Source organism: Lissotriton vulgaris, chromosome 8, assembly GCF_964263255.1.
Source record: "Lissotriton vulgaris chromosome 8, aLisVul1.2, whole genome shotgun sequence".
NCBI lineage: Eukaryota > Metazoa > Chordata > Amphibia > Caudata > Salamandridae > Lissotriton > Lissotriton vulgaris.
The window spans coordinates 653,491,416-653,512,153 of record NC_141696.1 but is presented as its reverse complement, the minus strand read 5'-3'; the positions used below and the strand labels follow the sequence as shown (position 1 = coordinate 653,512,153).

The window sequence follows — 20,738 nt, the reverse complement described above, 5'->3', positions numbered from 1 at the left end:
AAGAGGAGTGGTGGCTTAAAGATTTGGGCTTTCAACTTGCCCCAGTAGGCATCTTCAGCTGTTGTGACTCTGTGTTGCGAACAGGAGTTCCGCCAACTGACTCCTGAAGATTCTTGCCTCACCTGGGTTCTGGAAATTAATTCTCCACAAGCAAGATCCAGACCCTCTACTTTGCTAGCCTCTAGGTTCAGCAGGTGTATTAATGCGGTGTAGCCACTATTTTTGGGATCCATGGAGCACCAGGGCAGTTGTTCTATGGTTCTTCTTTTAGTCCAGATGAGATCTCAGTTCTAAGTGTCAGGGGTGCCAATTTTCTGCTTAGAAAGTGCCCCCAAGATAGATGTGGTCACTACCCAATGGCCACTAATTTCCCTCCATCCTAATGAACAAGTCTATAGAAGTCTGCATCTGGCTATACCAGAATGCACATTCTGCCCACTCCCAACATGGCTGAACCCCTCTATTGGTGTCCGGAGCTTTCTTGCGCAACCCAGAGGAGTGGTTACCAAGGGGGCTTCACGTTCCTGAAAAACAAGTTTGGCAACTGGTTTCCCCTTTCTTTTTCCTAGTACCAGCCTGTATACCTTGACAATGGAGCAGTCCTTCTCACACAGTGTTACCCATTTTCCCTTCGAAGTCAGCTTCTTCTTTGAAGTTTGCTTTTTGCCCCAACACCTGTGTGGCTTCTTGCATGGAGGGAGGTAGCACCTTTCTCCAGTGCAGGGTTCTATTTTCTCCTTTCCTGGGAGTCATTAGCACAACTCTCCCAGAGCGCCGAAAGCTGTCTCAGGGACAGGATCTTGGTGCAAACATAAGGGAAAATGAGACTAAAAGCAACAACGTGACAACATTGTAACAATTGCACACCACAATCTAGTACATTATTATCGACTAAAGAATCTAGTCGGAATTAATGTAAGGATTTGTTTGATACATTGGAGTATCAACTTTGGTTGCACCGTTGAGGAGTTAGCCCAGCTGAGGGGTCAGCATGTATCATTTTACTCGCCAGGGGGGGGAACCAAGACTTTCCCCAGTAAAAAGTACAATTGCACATTTTTACTGTCAGGACACGTAAAATACATGTTCCACGTTTGAAATATGCTAAACTGTGCCTTAGGGCTCTGTGGGCCTGCCATAAGGGTGAGTTACACATATTGCAAAGGAGCACTACGCTTTGCCTTTGCTTTAAATGCCAAAGTAGGGTTAGCCATTCAAAACTGCTTTTCCAGTCTGCAACAATGGACTGGGAGATAGAGTTTACACTCAGGGTGTCACAACTGGTGCTGCAATCACTGTTGTGACCCTCTAACGTACATACCCTGGGTACACTGCACTGGGGGCTTACAGGTAAGTTAGGTTATCCCAATCTGGTATAAAACGATTCATGATACACGTTTTATGGTTATTGGCACTGAAGACTGGTTAGCAGGCCTCACTGCACTCTCAGAGTCAAAAAACCAGCAGCATGAGTCCAAGAACTTGAGGGTGAACATACAAAAAGGGACCTTTTCTTACAGCAATGCAGTGCAAGCCTATATGTTGCATTGCATGTGTTTACAAATTCACACAAGGTTGCACAAATGGTCCCTTGTTCGACATAGTACATCCCATTTAAGCACTAGCTTTACCTTGCAATGACTTGCGTCACACAGAGTAATGCATGTCCTTAGTCAATCTGGGCCTGATGCACTTTCATGAAGCTGTAGTTCCACCTGTTGTTAATAGAGGTCTCACTCAAGTCTGATACAATTGCTTCAAATGACCTGCACCAAGCTAAGCAGGAGTGGGTTGAATATTTAACTTTGCATACACACTTTTGCTAATTTAAGGATTTGCATTTGTTTTTCACATGTTTAATTAAGTTCCATAGCAGCTTCAAATTAATTAATGAGTAAACAATACAGATTACAATACATTTCTTGATTTTTTAAATCAAAGTAAGTGATTGCACCCTGCTATATATAGGAACTTTTGCTCACTGGTAAGTACAAAGGTATTTAGATAATCCAGTTTGGCTGTTTTATTTTCGGTTTTTGAAAGTGTATGCATGAAAGTGTTTTTTAAGCATAGTGGTAAGAAAGGAGGATAAGTGCTTTTCCTGAATACTTTGTATCAGTAGCCAGGTAATGGACTTTTTTCTGACAAGCTGAATAGTATTCCTCCCAAAATGGTGCGACATCAGCCTCCAATACGGGGTGAAAAATTTGTTCGAAAAGTTGCAATTCCACAAGTAGTTAAAATAGGTCAGATACAAGTGGCTGAGGGGGTTATGGCTTTATCCAAGACATTTGCATATATACGCCAATGGCTTGTGCTTATTTTCTGAGGGATAAATAAATATACCAAAGCTAGTAGCGAGGAATCAACAATGCAATTTACAATACATTTCTTGAGAGTTATGGAAATAGAGGATGAAACCCTAATATCCATATGGTCTATCGGACATTGGGAAGTGAAGTGCCTAAAAAGTTCTATTCTTCGGGAACTATTTTTTTCAGTGTATGTGTGCATGTGCAAGGGAAAACTGCAGCCACTCAAAGTGAAAGAATCCAATGGCTGCAGTGGACTGGTCTGTTGATCTATACCATCTGCTGGTGCGGGGGGGGGGTGCATATTTTGTTACATTTCAACAGACTAAGAGTTAAAGAGTGTTGGTTCAGATCCCCTATAAAGTATGTATGTTTATATGATATCTTTTAGAAAACATGAGGCTGGAAGGACAGCTAATGCTGTATTTAGGCCTGAGCAAAAAGGTTACTAAATAATACATTAAATGTACCTTTTAATGACAGCATCACTCACTTTGTTTTGTAGGATTCCAACTACTCAAGGATTCTTTCAGTGCCTCAAACAGGAATCTACCTGAAAACAAGGGTTTTTGTTGAAGTGAAGGCCACAAATCTCACAAATAAGTATGTTATATGATGTGGTAATTAATATATTTGTGAATTTAATATAGTTGTGTCATACAACAAGCAACATGTATATCACTATCTGTATTATTCTTCCATTATGACAAATCACAAATGCATCTTAATGTGGGAACTGTGTAAGGGACTGTCAGGCCAAAAATGTAGAGTACCTTCACCAATGCAAATGTAGTACTGAATTCTGCCTATCTACCTGTCTTTGTGTTTTACACATATGTTCTGTGTCTTTTTATAGAAGCTATATGTATGCAATTTGTACATGACTCATAAGGCTGCCTGGCTTCGCTTTTTAACATCAGCATCAGGGGAGGAGGGGCGGGGGGAGATATTAATTTTTTATTAGCTTAACATATCTCTAAGTAAGGGTCAAACCTAAGTGCTAAAACATTTATTACTAATTTAAACAAATAATAAAATAATTCAATTACGTTTTTTTTAAAGCTTCTGTATCAATCATTGTACAATATAAGAAATACTAATTGAAACGGAAAAAAGAAAGAAAAAAACATGCATTTTTTTAATAAATGTTTTGTTTATATAATAACAATTATAATTAATATTTGTAATCCTTGAGTAATGAATTTAAGCTGCACATTTAGGGTTCCACGTAAAAACATTTCACAAAACACAAACTAAAAGCTTGTCAAAGTAGCCAGACTGAAAATCTTTGGGGGTGCGTTTTAGGAATCTGGTGTGTGAATCTTAGCTAAACTATTTCTTCTCACTGGCACTTATTGGAAGAGACGTATTATTGCTGGGTCAAATCCAGCCTAGCCAAATCTTTGCTTACTATTGGAGCTATCCCTCTGGAAAAGCGCAAAATGTCCATACCCGAGAACTTGCAACAGTTTGTTTGACAATAACATTTATGAGGCAGTATGTATCCAGTGAATGCCTTTGAACCACTGTGAATGCAACTCTGGAGTAATGCAAGTGACACAACATGTCAATGTCTGTATTTTCACTCTCAAAGAGCTGGGATACCTTTTTCTTAAAGGGACATGAGCCTCAACACCAAAATAAAGTGTTCGTATTGTTTATGCGACATCACGGTAGGGGTCAAGATGATTTCCTGCTCCCTCTGAGTCCCACAGCTACCACTCACAAAGCGGAACCTATTCCTCACAGACAGCTTTTGTTTTGTCGATGTTTAATTGCGGACAAAAAGGTTGATACATTTTCAATGCAATTTGATAGAAGGAATATCACACTCCAATGATACATTGGTACATTTCTGTTAAAAATAGACTCCGGTAACCCACGAAAAGTTAGAAAGATGTATTTCTTACTTAGTAGTAATCAATACAGGCAGCTCTGAGCGCATACCAATGGCTCAGCACACCTTAAACCGTCCTCTGCTGTTGCTCTTTTGCACCTATGGAATTCTGGCATCAACATTCCATGAAAGCACTGGTGCCACGAGCAACACCTTGCAGTTCTGCCATGAGCAGGGAATGTTACGTTGCAACACGCCTCCCCTTTTTCCAACTCATTATAAGAAAATACTGTAAACATAAACGTAGGAGTAATCCGCAAACATACATAAAAACCAGAAACAAGAACAAAATGGAAAATAACATCCTACAAAATAGATAAATACAATGTAAGCTCCCAAAGAGGTAGCTAATGAACTCAATATAGACAATGAAAAGCTTTCACAAATAATTTTGAAAAGTAAAACAGTCCAGATTCATAAGAGAACAACATCTTAGAATCTTACAAACACTTTTCCCTGAGGAAAGAATTTCAGTGGTCTCTTCTCCCACGACGTTCACCATGTGAACTTTCAGGCTCCAAGGAAATCCATCCTGACTCTTTCCTATACATTCTGTGGACACTCAGGGATGACCATAGGTACAATTCAACCCTTTGTCATAGTTCATCGAATTCACGCACTGCCCAACCCAATCCTCTACATCCCTATCCATGAATGGCCACTAGACAATATTTCTCTATCTTTTTTTGTCAAGTTCATGCCTAAATGCTGATTGTGACTAATAGTAAAAAGTCTGTCTCTAATTTCTCTTTGAGGAATCAACTGGTCAGTCTGGAACAATTACCTTGATTCATTAGATAACTCAGATTAAACCTTGCTATATATGCTTTAAGTTCAACAGAAAGATGTGCTTCTCTTGGCCACCCTTTATTTACATACCCACAAATTTCCCCAACACCAAATCCTAGTCGAGTGCACCTTCATTCCTCCTCACTGACATAGTTGTTATCTAACCAAAACACTTTGGCCCATAAACACTCAGTATCTTGTCGGTAATCAACCTCCTAATTATTGTCTTCCCCTGACACTGGCATACTGAACAAGAAGTCAGCTTTCTTATTACTCTCACCAGGTATATAGTCTACAGAGAAATCATATCCCAGCAACTTCACACTTAGCCTCACAAGTCTAGCTGTGGCGTTGGTAGAATTGACATTGCTCCCACTCAATATGGATATAAGAGGTTTGTGGTCTGAACTCAATATAAACCTTGTACTCCAAACATAGGCTCTAAAATGTTCCACTGCCCAGACACTTGCAAGTATCTTATGCTCAATGACAGAATACTGTATTTCCATTGGTCCAATGGTACGAGAGTTAAAAGCAATGGTGTGCTCATGCCCCCCTCTGCCCTGGGATAGTACATGTCCCAATCCCACACCACTTGCATCAACTGTCACTGTTGGAAATTCACTGAGTGTGTATGAACTGAGCAGAAATGCATTCAACAAACTTTCCTTAATCTTTTTAAAAGCCAGCTCTCGTGCCTCACTCCACACAAACCTAATGTTCTTCTTCAACAAAACAAGAAGCGGTTCAGCTTTTGTTGCAAAATTATGTATGAATTTCTCATAAAATTCACACATACTTAAAAAATCTTTCAATTGTTTCTTGTCACTTCAAACCTACACTTCCTCAATAGCCCTCAATAACCCTGGACATAGACCAATGCCCTTACATGAAACATAGCCCAAATACTCTTTCTCATGTACGCCAAAACGAAATTTGTTTCTCCCAAGTTGCAACCCTTTCTCTTCCAAAGGAGACAAAACCACATCCAACCTAGATATATACACCTCATGATCTTTGCCATACAACAAAATGTCATCTGAAAGACAAGCACTCCAGTCCTTTCAGTCCTTTCCCTATCTCACACATTACCCTTTGAAACACTGCAGCAGTGGATGCAAGTTCAAATGGCATCCTACAAAATTGGTAAACACCACTTAGTGTGACAAAAGCTGTGAGATGTCTAGATTCTTTCACTGACTCTACTTGGTGATATGCAAAGTATAAGTCTAGTTTGGAAAATACATTCACTCCTACCAGACCACATCATCTCTTCAATTATAGGTAAAGAATACCTATCCACCCAAGTGTCTTGATGTAATCTTCTGAGGTAGATGCTCATCCTCAGCTAATTCTTCTTTCATGAGCAATTACTATGCGTGGCAGCCCTAAGGAGGACTCTGTAGGGTCGATCAGCCACTCTTTGTACATACACACTTAACAGCACCTCCCTCAACTTGTGCTTCACAGGAATGCTCCCTTCCTCCATTCTGATAACATGTTTGAAATCTTTCAACAGTCCTAATTTGTCGATAGAAAAAGTATTTCTGCTTTTCCAAACACAACTGAATGTTATCGATTCCCCTTTGTAGATTTACACTCAGTTATGGTTAAAACCTGGCAGGTGAACCCTGGATGAAGAATAATTCCCAAACAAGCCTGATGGTGCAAACCTAGAATGTCTGGTCCAAAGTGTGAAATATAAATCTTCCCTCGCACCTCTTGACCTTTGAAGTGTATGGTACTTTGGCGCTTTTTAATGTCTATATCCGCCCCTTGGCAGACGTAGTCAAGCCCTTTGGAGTGGGGATTGTTACCTATGCTGATGACACTCAGCTGGTGGTGTCCCTTAACCCCTCAAACAATATTTCTGCCAGCCTGGCAAATTGCCTGGAAAGAGTGTCCGCATGGATGGATAGCTCCTTTTTAAAACTGAATGCGGCTAAAACGGAGCTTATGTTCTTGGGGAAACCTATTAACTTGGACCCAACGCCTTTTGACCAAACATCCTAGGCTCTATGCCTCCCCCCAAAGACCATATCAAAAGTCTTGGGGTTTGGTTGGACAACAATTTGAATTTTGGGATACAGGCGAGTAAAGTAGCAGGCGCCTGCTATGGTATCCTCAAAATGATAAGAAAGGTTTTACCTCTTTTGCCTTTCAATGCCAGGAAACTGCTGGTACAAGCCTTGATTCTTTCTCGGCTGGACTACGTCAATGTGATCTACTTGGGAGCCCCGGCTACGACCATCAGCAAACTCCAAATAGTTCAAATTTGTGCCGCATGTCTTCTGATGCAGGTCCATAACCGGGAATCTGCTAAACCACACATCTCCTCTCTGCACAGGCTGCCAGTTGCCGAAAGGATTCAATTCAAGGCACTGTGCATTGCTCACAAATCTCTCTCGGATACTGCTCCTCCGATCCTTCGTGCCACCATCCCCCGGTATCTCCCCACGAGGTCACTGCACTCTGAGAAGAAACATCTTGCCATCATTCCCAGAGTGAACCGAGTGCGGAGTGGGGGCCGGCGTTTCACCGTCATTGCTGCAAGATGCTGGAACCTATTGCCGGACCACATCAGGCTTGAGACCAACCACTTATGGTTTCGCAAACTTCTAAAGACTATGCTGTTCCCCTGAGTCGGCTGCCTGCCTTGGTGTTGTTTTGTCTTTAGCGCTGGGAGGCCTTTGGTAGCCATGCGCTTTACAAATGTACACTCACTTTACTCACTCACTTTAAAAAAATCCAAATCAATTTTAATACCATTATACACCTGAAGAATGCCATCAGGTGGTAACAATACATCCTTAGAACTGTCCTTGTGAAGGATATGTTTGGACATAATTGTGATTTTGGATCCAGAACCTGTTAGCAAAGGCAATGCTACAACACCAATTTTGAATTCTTCCACATGGTCATCAGATTCACACTACCTTTCTTAGTAGTCATATGACGAACCCTCATAGAATAATCAATGGCCCCACACTTAATAAATTCTTTGCCAACTGCAGGACATTGTTTGGAAGAAGCTATGTGAAATTTAGATCCACACCAATAGCAATTACTGCCAGAATTTGAGTTTTTTCTTTTGTCTCCCGATTTTGCTTCCCTTAATGAACAAAACCACGTCATCCGTTTTGCTGATTGCTATGGCAGATTCTTTCAAATCCTGAATACTATTTGCTGCATCTATAGTTTCATCCAATGGTGTTTTTTTGAAAATAGGAAGTCTTTCTTGTACCTTTTTGTTGTGACATTAAGTTGCTAATCGGGCACTGCGTAACTGGTCTGTAAAGTTTCCAAATTCACATTTGAACACATACTGAGGCTACCTACATCTCGATAGATTCTGAAAATGTATGCTCTCTTGAAAAATAAAGGCTTCTTCTTACAAGCAAGTTTGGAGGTTTTAACCACATCAATGCTACAGCAATTCATCCTTGGTGCTGATCTTCTTTGAATCCCATTGTTCATGACGAGCTCAGCTCGTCATGAGCACACAAGCAATGTACTGCATGACGAGCTGAGCTCGTCATGAGCATGGAAGGGGTTAAAGAATGTGTAGTGAAGAAGGTTCACTCAGGAAGGTAGTATTTCAAGATGATTTATTCATAAAGATAACAGGTACAAGACATCAGGTAGTTAAGATGGTATATCAGAGCCCCACCAGGAGCTGCCTGTCAGCTGCTCAGCCCATGACCAACTGTCTCACAGTCTCAACTTTCCGAGGCATCATCAGACTCCAACATTACAATGAGTCAGAGCTCAGGCTCTGGCTGAGCAGGGCTGGTAAAACACCTTCCAATAAATATGCAGGATAATACATATATCCCCATTCCTTTTAACGGAAGAACAATTTAAAATACGATGAAGAGATAAAGAGAGTGAACAAAGAACAGATGGCAAGAAAGGAACAACGGAGTGACAGAGAGAATGTCGAGGAAAAGTGTGTGAAAGGCAAAGCAAAAAGTCAGGAAGGAGAATACGAAAAAAGAGCAAAGAGCAAGAATATACAGGTGGGAAAGACCCAAACACTCCGACAATGAAACAAATACAGAAATACAGGAGTACCGAGCGTCACCGTAGCCTTGTGACACACACCAGTGTTTAAGAAAAGAAACGTTGAAAATATAATCCAAAACGGACTATGACTAATGAGATTCTTATGCACAGACTGGAAAAAATCCAAAATTGAAGAAGAAACTGCTGATCACCCTGTATGGGGCTGTAAGAACCTAGGGGCAGATTTATGAAGGGCTTGCGCCACGTTTACGCCGCCGTTGCGTGACGCAACGGCGCAGAAACGTGGCGCATCCCTGCGCCCTATTTACAACGTGACGCATCTAGGAGATGCGTCACGTTGTACAGCACTGCGCCATGAGGAGGCGTTCCTGCGCAGGGGGGGCGTTCCTGCGCAGGAACGCCTCCTGAAAGTGGCTGAGTGAAATCTATGAGATTTCACTCAGTCACTTTCAGGGCAATGCTGCGTCAAAACCCTGCGCCTGCTTGAAGCAGGCGTAAGGCTTGAGGCAGCATTGAAAGAATAGGCCCCCCCAGAGCATTTCTGGAGCTGCGTCGCGCTTGCGACGCAACTCCAGCAATGCGTCACTTTTACGGCACAGATGCGTGATGCATCTGTGCTGTTTTTGCCCCATGGTGCGCCGCATCATAAATGCGGCGCACCATGGGTGGCGTAGCTGTGGCGCACTGTGGCGCATGTTAACTGGCGCATCCCTCGGGATGCGCCAGTTAACATAAATCTGCCCCCAAGTTCATAATGTGCACTCGAAATTCACCCTATGTTCGTGTAAGCAAAATGTTTGTGTTTCTGAAATGTTCCAGAGTTCCAGAGCAGATGTGCTTTGCCCAATATGGAAAGAGAATCCAAAGTCAAACACTTACTTTTCTAACAGGTTTCCCCCCAGGAGCAGTTGAAAGGCAAAACCTTTTTTCTTGTATGCACCGGAGATTGTGTGCTTACTACGATCAAAGATCGGTGTCATGCATGCGACGTAGTACCGGGAGGCTCCCGGTGTGCAGAAGTTCCAAACCGCCCTAGAGCAGCACAGAAAACTGTGTAGCAACTGGGATCACTCTGTAGGGAACGTGCGACGGAGAACTCAGAGGCATGACATCACCAAAGATAATAGTGGTGACTCGCGCTGCATCTAATCTGAGGTAAAATGCACACCCATTTTTAAACTGTCTAAAAAGACGGTTTAACAGCAACAGTCGAGGCAAAACAAAGTAGAAGAAGGGGAGACCGTCAAAATGTCAACAACAAAAAAACACTCTTCACTAAGTTTGTCTTCAGATAAAAAGGCCCCAAACAACAGTTTGTAAACGGCCAGCGTGACAATGATGAAGGGAACATATATCTATGCTTCATGTCAGCCAAAAGTCAGTCTTAAAACATCCCACGATGACAGCCCAATTTGAAGTCGACAGGCATGAAGGCAAAATGTTGAAGAGATTCTCTTCATGAGAAAAACAAAATGACGTGTGAAAACATTGTCAGATACCTCACTGATGATATTTCTACATGTGTAAAACAGTGGCGCATATTCACGAAACGCGACACTGTAGTTGAACTCTCTGAGGCAACCTAGGTGTAGAATTGAGGTAAGAGCCAGCAGTAAACTTTAATGTAGCCTGGATGCCTTTGCACTGTGCCTCTTGGTGAAGAAGTTTGTAGGAAGAAAAAAAAAACGTAATTCCCATCCATGTAGTACAGCCGCATTGTGAAGGACTTGATGACAGGATCACTAGTAGAAGGAATCAGAGTCCAATTAACATAGTGTAGATGTGCACAAGGTCACACAGCGTAGGCAGAAGATTTACTCCAGTACTTGCTACATTGTAGTTGTAAGCAAAAGGGTCGTAGTGTGTGTGCCAGACAATGCTCCAGCATGATAGAGAAGAATTTTCTGGCTGTAAAGTAGATGTTTCATGAAAGCCCAAACAGCGTAAGACAGATGAGCACAGAACGCCTGAGCTAGGGCTGACCGATGGTGAGGCCACTGGTGGGGCTTAAAGGCATAGTGCTTAGTGCTTACTTGTTTCTTTGTGTCTTCTTTTCTTTTCTTTTCTTTGTAGTTGTTTTTTCTTCCATATAGTCATCTTTGAAGTTCTGTGTTTAATACTTCTGGTTTCTTGTTCGTAGACATTTCCATCTTGTGGATACCTCCTCTTCCGAAAATTGTGATAGTTGCCACTGTAGTTACTGTATATTTTGCCATCTCTAGGTCCTCTTGTTTGTCAGGTACCAAAGATCTGCTTGTAGTTGTAGGTTCGTCACCTCGTCACCAAAATATGTAGTGAAGAAGGTCCCTTCAGGAAGGTAGTATTTCAAGATGATTTATTCATAAAGATAACAGGTAGTAAAGTATAAGGCATCAGGTAGTTAAGATGGCATATCAGAGCCCCACCAGGAGCTACCTGTCAGCTGCTCTGCCCATGACCAACTGTCTCACAGTCCCAACATTCCGAGGTATCATCAGACTCCAACATTCCAATGAGTCAGAGCTCAGGCACTGGCTGAGCAGGGCTGGTAAAACACCTTACAATAAATATGCAGGATACTACAGAATGCTTTTCCAACCACTGCCTCCTCATACTCATCCAGTTCATCATCTGCCTCCGGCCCATACACCGGAAGATAAGCAAAAATCTCCTGACCTTCAAATCCTAGGGAGAGTTCAAATACCCACTTTTTCCTATCCGGTTTGAACATGAAACCATCAATGGCTCCAAGAAAAGAATTGAAAGCTCAAAATTCTTCCTAGCAATGGTTGGTTCCACAAGAGACTTTAAGAATGGTGTAGGAGGGTTAATGGCTTGCATGTTCAACACAATTGAGTCGCAACATGCAGTAAAAACCAAGAGTCACTTCTTCAATGGACCAGGATGACTTTATATATACCCAACTCAACAAACTTTAGAAGGAAAAGAAGAAAAAAAACAATTTCAAGGCAAAATTATTATTTTTTTGCTTCACTTTATTTAGGACATATCAGGCAAAGTAGGATGGCCACCGTTGTTCAATTAGTAAATGTCTGACCTTGTTGTGACACATCAGGCAATCCATGATGGCCACCGTACTTCAATAACAAATGTCTGGCCTTGTGGTAGGACACATCAGGCAAGGGAAAATGGCTGCTGTTGATCAGTCAGTAAATGTCTGACCTTGTTGTGATATGTCAGGCAATCCTAGATGGCCACGATACATAAATAACAAATGCCTGACCTAGTTGTAGGCAATGCCAGGCCAAGTCTGCCGTACTGTGATCATCTGCTTCTGCGCACCAAACAATACGCCCTGAAAACAATGCAGTGCCACAATAGCATGCTGCCATGGCACATACCTAACTGGCAGATACTGGGCTGACAACAGCCTGCAATGCCAACCTGAAGGAATCCCACTCTGCAACACAAATTAACTGGCACACTCTGCACTGGTTGAATAGTTTCTCCTCATTGCCAGTGTTGAAAGGAGTATCGGGTGACACAGGAAAAGTTAGAAAGATTAATTCCGTTTTTTTTTATTGAGGCAAAAAGACAGGCATGGGGAACAAAATGGATTACATGTCCACCAGAAAATGAGAGCAAGGTTTAAGCAAAAATAGGTTCCTTTGGAAGCAGCAAAACAAATCAGCATCCAAGATATACATTTGTTGTCCACAATACATAATAGAGGGGAGCAGCATGGTAAAAAGGAGAGAACTAACGAAACTAAATGTCAATGTCATGGGCAGCCACTTCATTCATATGTCCAAAGAAGGGGAGGTAGTGGATCAGGATAGGATCCAAGGGCTCAAATTACCATTCATGGAAACAAGAGAATGGGAGGTCCAGCCCTAGTCAAAGCCCCAAGGACAGCAACTGACAAGAATGACTAGGCCATTCCTAAAGAGGAAAGAAAGAGAAGAGAGGGGTCACGGAAATGGCAGGGATAGTGCTCAGTGGAGGACTACCCTGGGTATCCAATTTGTTTGATATAATGGCCTCACACACCCTTGCGAGTGTCATGCTTCATCATCGGCAATGCTCCTCGTCGGACAGGCGGTGCAATGTCCAACGGGCTCACCTCAAAGAGGGGCTCTTTGGCGGAGATCTTTTATCCAACTGCCTATGGGTGAAGTGTGGGTGAGGGGCCAGAAGAGAGAGGATAGTGTGAGTGAGGTTAAAATATGGCATAAGGTACCGGAGATCAATTTATTCTGATGGTCCCCTGCCACAAATAAAATCTGGACGTAGTCTGTGATCGCAGGAAATGTAAGATTCCACGTCACGATCCAGGACTAAAGTGTATTTTTTATGTGGTCAACATGTTTCTCGCCTAAGCACAATGGCTGCAATTCTTCAGGACCTATTCAGTAACTACTATCACAAACACCTGTTGGTCAAGGTGTGTAGGTGTCAACAGTACCCGGTAGGTCTGACATCAAGGGGGAACCAAAGGAGTTTAAGGCTAAGGAGGGAACAATCAGAAGTGCTTGGTTACAGAAGAACTGCTTCTTGGGTGGTTGGGACAGGTGCCTGATAGTTTCTAGTAAGCTGTGAAAGCTATCCAGTGGTTGGGCGCTATAAAAATCACGATGATTATATTGAGTGTGATCAATCTAGAAAGCCCACAAATGCTATGTGACAGTCGCGCTTGGGCTATGTGTCCCTTCAGTTAATAATGCAAACAGTAATGTGGCCGCTCGAGGTATATTCATTCGGCAGCTATACCATGCCTACTTATGGGGTAGAAACATCAGACGACCCCTCAATTTAAAGACCCAGTGAGTGGTTCGTTAACTGAAAAAGGATATGGTAATGAACACTAATAAAGTCGAAGTGCGCTTTTTGCCCCAGAAAAATGCCGCTTGATTGCCCGGTGCGGAGGGGTCGGTGATCGCGCCCCGTCAGACAGTAAGATTAATGCGGCGTTTCAGCTGTTAAGATGCAGGGGGAGAACGTGCCCTCGTGTTGCGGGCTTAGCGTAAAAGAACCCAATAATTCAGAAAAATGTGCGCTACTTGCCCCAGAAATTGCCGCTTGATGGTCCGGTGAGGGGGAGAGAAGTTGGTGATCGCGCCCCGTCGAACTATAAGACTAATGTGGCGTTACAGCTATTAAAATGCAGGGGGAGAACGTGCCCTCGTGTGGATGGCTTTGCGCAAGGGAACCCTCGGGATCAACACTTACTTCAGTCTGCCTCTGTCAGCGCCTGTTATGCCTACCCATCTCTACCGGGTCCGGATAGTGGTGTTTCCTTGTCTGTTGCCAGATTAACTAGTGTTGGGGGCGCGGTCAGTGTCGGATACAGTCCCGCCCCGTTTGTCACATGAATAGAGCCGTGACTGTGGTGGCCATCTTAGACAGGGGTAAGGAACCAATGTTTAGGTGGACAAGTAAAATATTATTAAACATTGGTGGTGGTCGGTCGTATATTAGAATAACAGAAAGGAGGCAAAGTACCGGGTCATGGTGTACTTGCACTTGTTATCTTTGTTCATTATTATTGAAGGGGGTGTGGTCAGTGTAGACAATAGTACCACCCCATATTTCTCATGGTTTCTGCCGTGACTGTTGCGGCCATCTTGGAGAGAGGTAAAAAAAAAAAAATATATATATATATATATATATATTGGACAGACTGATATTGGTGCTGTATCAATCTATAACTGCAGTACAGGATCATTCAGTAAATTTATAAGGGAGGTGAAGGGCCATGATTATAGCGCACTCCACGGGATGTCCTCATTGAGCCCCCGTCTATCAGAAGACAGACGGTGTATCCACCTTTGTTCTTTTTGAAACAGGTTCTGTTTGCATTTGTTGCTTGGTGTCTCGAGGACTAGCCATCTCAGTGAATCAGCAGTGTGATTTTGCTCTAAAAAATGTCTGCACATTTTTGTATTCGTTTTTTTGCAACGGAATTTGCTACTATGTTCTGAAATGCGGATCTTGATTGGGCGGGTGGTCATGCCCACGTATTGCTGATCGCATGGGCATCTGAATAGGTAAATGCAATTGGGTGTGTTGCAGTTAGTGTGGCCCCGGAGTTCCCACAGGGACGAATCTGTCAATTGGATGGTTTTGAATACGTTGGTAATTGCCAGAGTGTGGTCTGTTTGCGGGTTTCAGCTTGTTTAGGCCTGGTGTGGACAAGTATGTCCTTGATATTCCTTGACCTTTTGAAAGCAAATCTGGGGGTTGCCATTGCCAAGTTAAGATCACCTGTGTTTAAAATCTGCCAGTGTCTCTTTATAATCTTTTTAATTTCATTTGAGACTGGTGAGAAAGTAGTCACACAGGTCAAGAGATCTTTGTCTTGGGAGGTAGGGGTATTATACTCCAAGAGAGCCCCTCTGTGGTTATTAAGAGCCCGTTTCCGTGCCTTGTAGATTTCCCTTGTGGGGTATCCTCTGTCTCTCAGGTTACGGGATAGAATGGAAGATTCAGTCTTGTAGTCTATTAAGTTGGTGCAGTTGCGCCTAACCCGCAGGAACTGACCAAAGGGAAGATTCAGTCTCAAAGCCCTGGGGTGATGACTTGTAAAGAGGAGCAAGCTGTTGAGGTCCATTGGTGTACGATACATAGTGATATCGATCTTGCCCCCCTCCAGTCTGACGGTAAGATCCAGAAATGCTATCCTGGATGTAGAAGCAGTAATGGTAAAGGTAAGGTAGTTGTTGAGTGTATTAAGGCATTTGAAGAACTCCTTATAGAGGTCTTCGGTCCCTGACCAGAGTATGAGGATGTCATCAATGAGCCTCCTCCAGAGTTTGATATTGGAGTGGTAGGGGTTCATTGGTACATTGATGTGTTTGCCCTCAAAGTTGGCCATGTACAGGCAGGCCACCTAGGGGGCAAAAGTGCTGCCCATAGAAGTTCCCTGGGTTTGATGGTAATGTTGCCCTTTAAATTCGAAAAAGTTTTCAGTGAGAGCAAGACTCGCACATTCCATGATGAAGGAGGGTGGCATTGGGGAGGTCCATTCCTCAGTATTAAGGATCCTCTCTATCACCCCTAGTGTGGCCCTCTGTGGGATGTTGGTGTAGAGGGACTCCACGTCTAGGGTGATGAGGAAATCAATTTGGATGTCTTCCTGTAGGTTGTCCAGGAGACGAAGGACATCGGTGGTATCTTGAACATAAGAGGGGATTCTCTTTACCAAAGGTTGTAGAAAGTGGTCGCAAAATTGCGAGAGGGGCTCTAGGAAAGAATTAATGCCCGAAACAATCGGACGTCCAGGAACTGGGGTGGTCCCTTTGTGAATTTTCGGAAGGGTGTAAAAATAGGGCACCCTAGGTTCTTTTTTCACAAGGAACTCAGCCTCCTTTTTAGAAATCCATTCCTGACATTCTGCCGACTCGACCAATCCTGTGATGGAAGTCTTCTGGCGTTCAGTGGGATTATATGGAATCGGGGTATAGTAGTGCCTACCCCCTAGTTGTCTCAGACATTCTGTGTCATAATCAGTAGTGTTCATTATGACTGTTGCCCCACCCTTGTCGGCCTGTTTGATTGTGATAGTCCCGTTGTTAGCCAAGGAATCTAACACTTGCATTTCTGAGTTAGAGAGATTAGTATGTCTCTTACTTGGTCCCAATGATCCAATGTCCTTGAGCACATTTTATTTGTGGCAGGGGACCACCAGAATAAATTGATCTCCGGTACCTTATGCCATATTTTAACCTCACTCACACTATCCTCTCTCTTCTGGCCCCTCACCCACACTTCACCCATAGGCAGTTGGATAAAAGACCTCCGCCAAAGAGCCCCTCTTTGAGGTGAGCCCGTTGGACATTGCACTGCCTGTCCGACGAGGAGCATTGCCGATGATGAAGCATGACACTCGCAAGGGTGTGTGAGGTCATTATATCGAACAAATTGGATACCCAGGGTAGTCCTCCACTGAGCACTATCCCTGCCATTTCCGTGACCCCTCTCTTCTCTTTCTTTCCTCTTTAGGAACGGCCTAGTCATTCTTTTCATGCACTTCATTCGCCATCCAGAACTGGACTGGATCCCAAATTTGGCTCAACTTCCTCCTCCGTGGATCTACCAATGTCATTTCCAGCATACTAATATTCAGAAATTCCTGTCACCAATTCCAAGGACTAAGGTGCTCGCTAGAGAGCATGGAGTGTGCCATCACCAGTCTGGCCAGAGAGATTGAAAAGAAGTATAAAAATGCTAAATGAGGTGGGATAACAGGTGCATGTCTCAACATAATCAGCTTTGAGTTGATTGCGACTAGAAAGTCTGATATACTATACGTCTTGCCAAATTTAAATTCCCAAAATAAGTGCAAAGTAGGAGAGTGCTTGAAGACGTGGACTGCTTTGTCCCCCTCAAGCCCACAGCCACGACAAAAACCCTACACCCAAGCATCATAATAAAGAGGTGATGGGAAGTTTAATACAGGTCATTACTGCATTTAAAATGATGCACCTCAACAAGCGGCACATGAAAAACTGTCTGCACCAAGAAATTACTGCACCACAAATAAATAGCCATTATTCCTGTCTTGAGGAGTTGACTCCATTTATTAGCTTTTTGCTAGAATGGGGCTGCTGAGTGGTCCTGAGAGAAAAAATAAATTAGCTTTTAAACCTTCCCATTATTTCTCTTTGTCTGAGCTTTCAAATAAAGTGCTAATAAAAGATTATCAACATCTAATCTCGTCTTCCTTAAGACTAGAAATTAAGTGTTGTTATTGCAGATACCTATAAAAACAAGAATGAGGACAAGAAAACTGCTGCTGCAAGTTCTCAAAAGAATGAAGAACATTGCCCTTAAACAGTTGACCCATGATAAAAAAGTTTAGCCCTCTCCCAATTCTATTGAAAGCTATTGTGAACACAGAGGGGTAAATTGGGGTTATATTGCAGGTATGTAAGCTGGTCAAGCGATGTAATGTTGGAAAATATACGCTTAAGGGATCTCCAAATGAGATGGAAAGCCTTTAGAGTTTTAAATCAAGTTCCCTTGGAAGGAGGCAGTGGCAGTGGCAGTGTCTCCAACCCGTTTAGCGTTTGGACCTGGCAGTAAGATAGAGACAGCGCTCGTCTATTTTAAAACTGTGTGTTCTATTAAAAATTGAAAATCTGTAAATAGTGCTTTGTATTAGCGCCTGGTTTATAGCTGTGCTTTTTGTAAAATTCACTCCCCCCCCTGCACCACACGCCTCACTGATTCTGGCAGAAGTCGCCTCCCTGCATTTCTTCGTGGGGCACTTCCGGTCGCCCTGCTGGAAGAGCGGTTAGCGCTCTAGTGCTCTACTTCCTGAAGGCTACTTAGCCCTCGCAAGAGCTCGGGCGCGCAGCGATCGCGCGCAGCCCCGCCGAAGACCCGCCAAAGAGCTGCCCGTCTGCGCCCGTCCGCGCTAAGGCAGCGCCAGGCGCCAGTCCCCCTGGTTTGTTCTTTCTATCGGTCTATAATTAATCGGTACGATGTGTTATTCTAAAACGGAACTGCTTGATCTACAGCACTCCACCTGCACTTGTGCCAGACGCAACCCAGCCCACTTGCGACATCCTGTATTACACCCCTCTCTACTTTGCACCTCTAGGAAGACCATACCCAACCCCGCCAAGATCCACACTCTCAGGATAGGTCATCTTAATGTGAGATCTGTGCATAAACACCACTCTGAAATTTCTGACCACTCGCTCGATGCCTTGTTCATGACGGAGACGTGGCTTCTCGATGAAATGGACTCGGTTTGCAACTTGGCGACGCCCTCAGGTTATACCATTCACACTGTGAATAGAGGCACGAGAGGGGGGGGCTTGGCTCTAATAATCAAATCTCATCTCGACTGCGTGTTTAGCAAAACTGATATTAAGGGCTGCGAAAGTGCGCGTTTTTCAATCAAGGCTAACCCTCAGTTCTGCGCAATGGGGCTTCTAATCTATAGACCCCCTGGTGCAGACACCCCTTTCATTAGCTCACTCCTACAGTTTCTAGACATCAACATCCTTAAATCTGCTAACTTTACAATCATGGGTGACCTTAATTTACATCTTGATAAGGACTCCGAATCCAAAATGTCCACCTTTCTTGCTGATCTCGCGGCCTTCCAACTCACTCAATTCGTGAAGGGCCCCACACACACAGCGGGTCATCTTCTTGACCCCATTTTCTCCAATATCACGAGCTGCTCTGCAGGCACGCCGATCCCCATGACCTGGTCCGATCACTGTTTAGTAACTCTATCCATCCCGTGCAATTCGAGATCTGTTGCAGCACCTACTCCCTCAGTCCTGAAACGGCCATGGAGAAAGCTTCATCTTGAAGATCTACACAATCTTCTGGTACTAAATCCTCCATCCCTTACCGAAGATTTAGATGTAAGCTATGACCAGTTCTGCTTATGGATCACTCAGGCTCTTGATACCTTGATCCCGGCCAGATGCTGTAAAGCTCGCACCCATACTGCTAGCCCTTGATATAACCTCGAATTAGCTAGCCTGAAAAAGGAATGCAAGAAGGCAGAGAGGGCATGGAGGAAGAACTACGATGTCAATTTAAAACTAGACTATGTCATGCTCCAAAAAACCTACCATCGTAAGATCTGCAGAATAAGGGCGGCATATTATGCCAAGGAAATTAATAACAGCCTTAACACCTCGAAAGCTGTATTTAAAATCTTGAAAGATCTCACCGCAAAGAAAACTGTTAACACCACTATCACTTCCCCTGACCTCTGTAACAACATGGCCAATTTCTTCACCAACAAGATCCTGAAAATCTACGACTCCTTTCCCAAAGGCCCGCAGCCAGTTGCTATCTTTGATCCTACTAGGCCCTCTCTCTCCTCTTTTCCCACGCTCGAGCGAGAGAGTTTCCTAAAAATCTGCAAAAAGATCAAATCAGGCTCTCCGGCAGATCCCCTTAAACCGGATACCTTCCGCGAAGCCCATGAATCAATCACTGAGCACATCCGAGAAATCATCAATCGGTCCCTTCTGACTGCTAAAGTTCCCTCCAAGTGGAAGCAGGCCTGGGTTTCTCCCATTCTGAAAAAACCCACTCTAGACCCCTTGCTTCCTGAGAACTTTAGACCTATCTCCCTGCTCCCCTGGCCTGCCAAAATCATCGAGGCACATGTCAATAATATTCTGACAGATTTCCTCCTTACCAATAACATCTTGGATGACTCTCAACACGGGTTTAGAGCTGGTCATAGCACCGAGACCGCCTTGCTCAGTGTTTCAGAGGACCTTCGTACCATCCTAGACACCGGAGGCACGGCAGCACTGGTCCTGTTGGACCTCAGTGCTGCCTTTGACACGGTGTCACATGAGGTCCTCTTGTCGAGATTGGAGGAGATTGGGATCACAGGGCCAGCGCTGGAATGGTTTAGAGACTTCCTTTCCAACAGGTCTTTTAGAGTCTCTACCCCTCCTTACATCTCGGAGGAACATAACATTGGACAGGGAGTGCCGCAAGGCTCTTCCCTGAGCCCCACCCTGTTCAATGTATATGTCCGCCCCCTGGCAGAGGTAGCTAGAAGAAATGGACTTGCCCTGGTTTCCTACGCCGACGACACCCAGTTGGTGGTGTCACTTAATGACAACAGTGGTCTGGAGGCTCAACACTTCAAACAGACACTCACCGACATCACCAACTGGATGACGGCGAATTTTCTTCAACTAAACGCCGGGAAAACGGAGATTCTCCTCCTGGGCAAAAACACCTCGTCCTGGGGTGACAACTGGTGGCCGGATGTGCTAGGC

The 20,738-nt window shown here is 43.8% G+C and overlaps 1 protein-coding gene across 1 annotated transcript in view; it reads left to right on the top strand.

The window, feature by feature from the left end:
- The window catches only part of LOC147697847 (zona pellucida-like domain-containing protein 1), a 496,253-nt gene that overhangs the window by 293,742 nt on the left and 181,773 nt on the right, over positions 1–20,738 (top strand). The window contains exon 6 of the mRNA XM_086934524.1: positions 2,818–2,915. Coding sequence (XP_086790650.1) covers positions 2,818–2,915 — 98 coding nt within the window. The remainder of the gene's footprint in view (positions 1–2,817; positions 2,916–20,738) is intronic.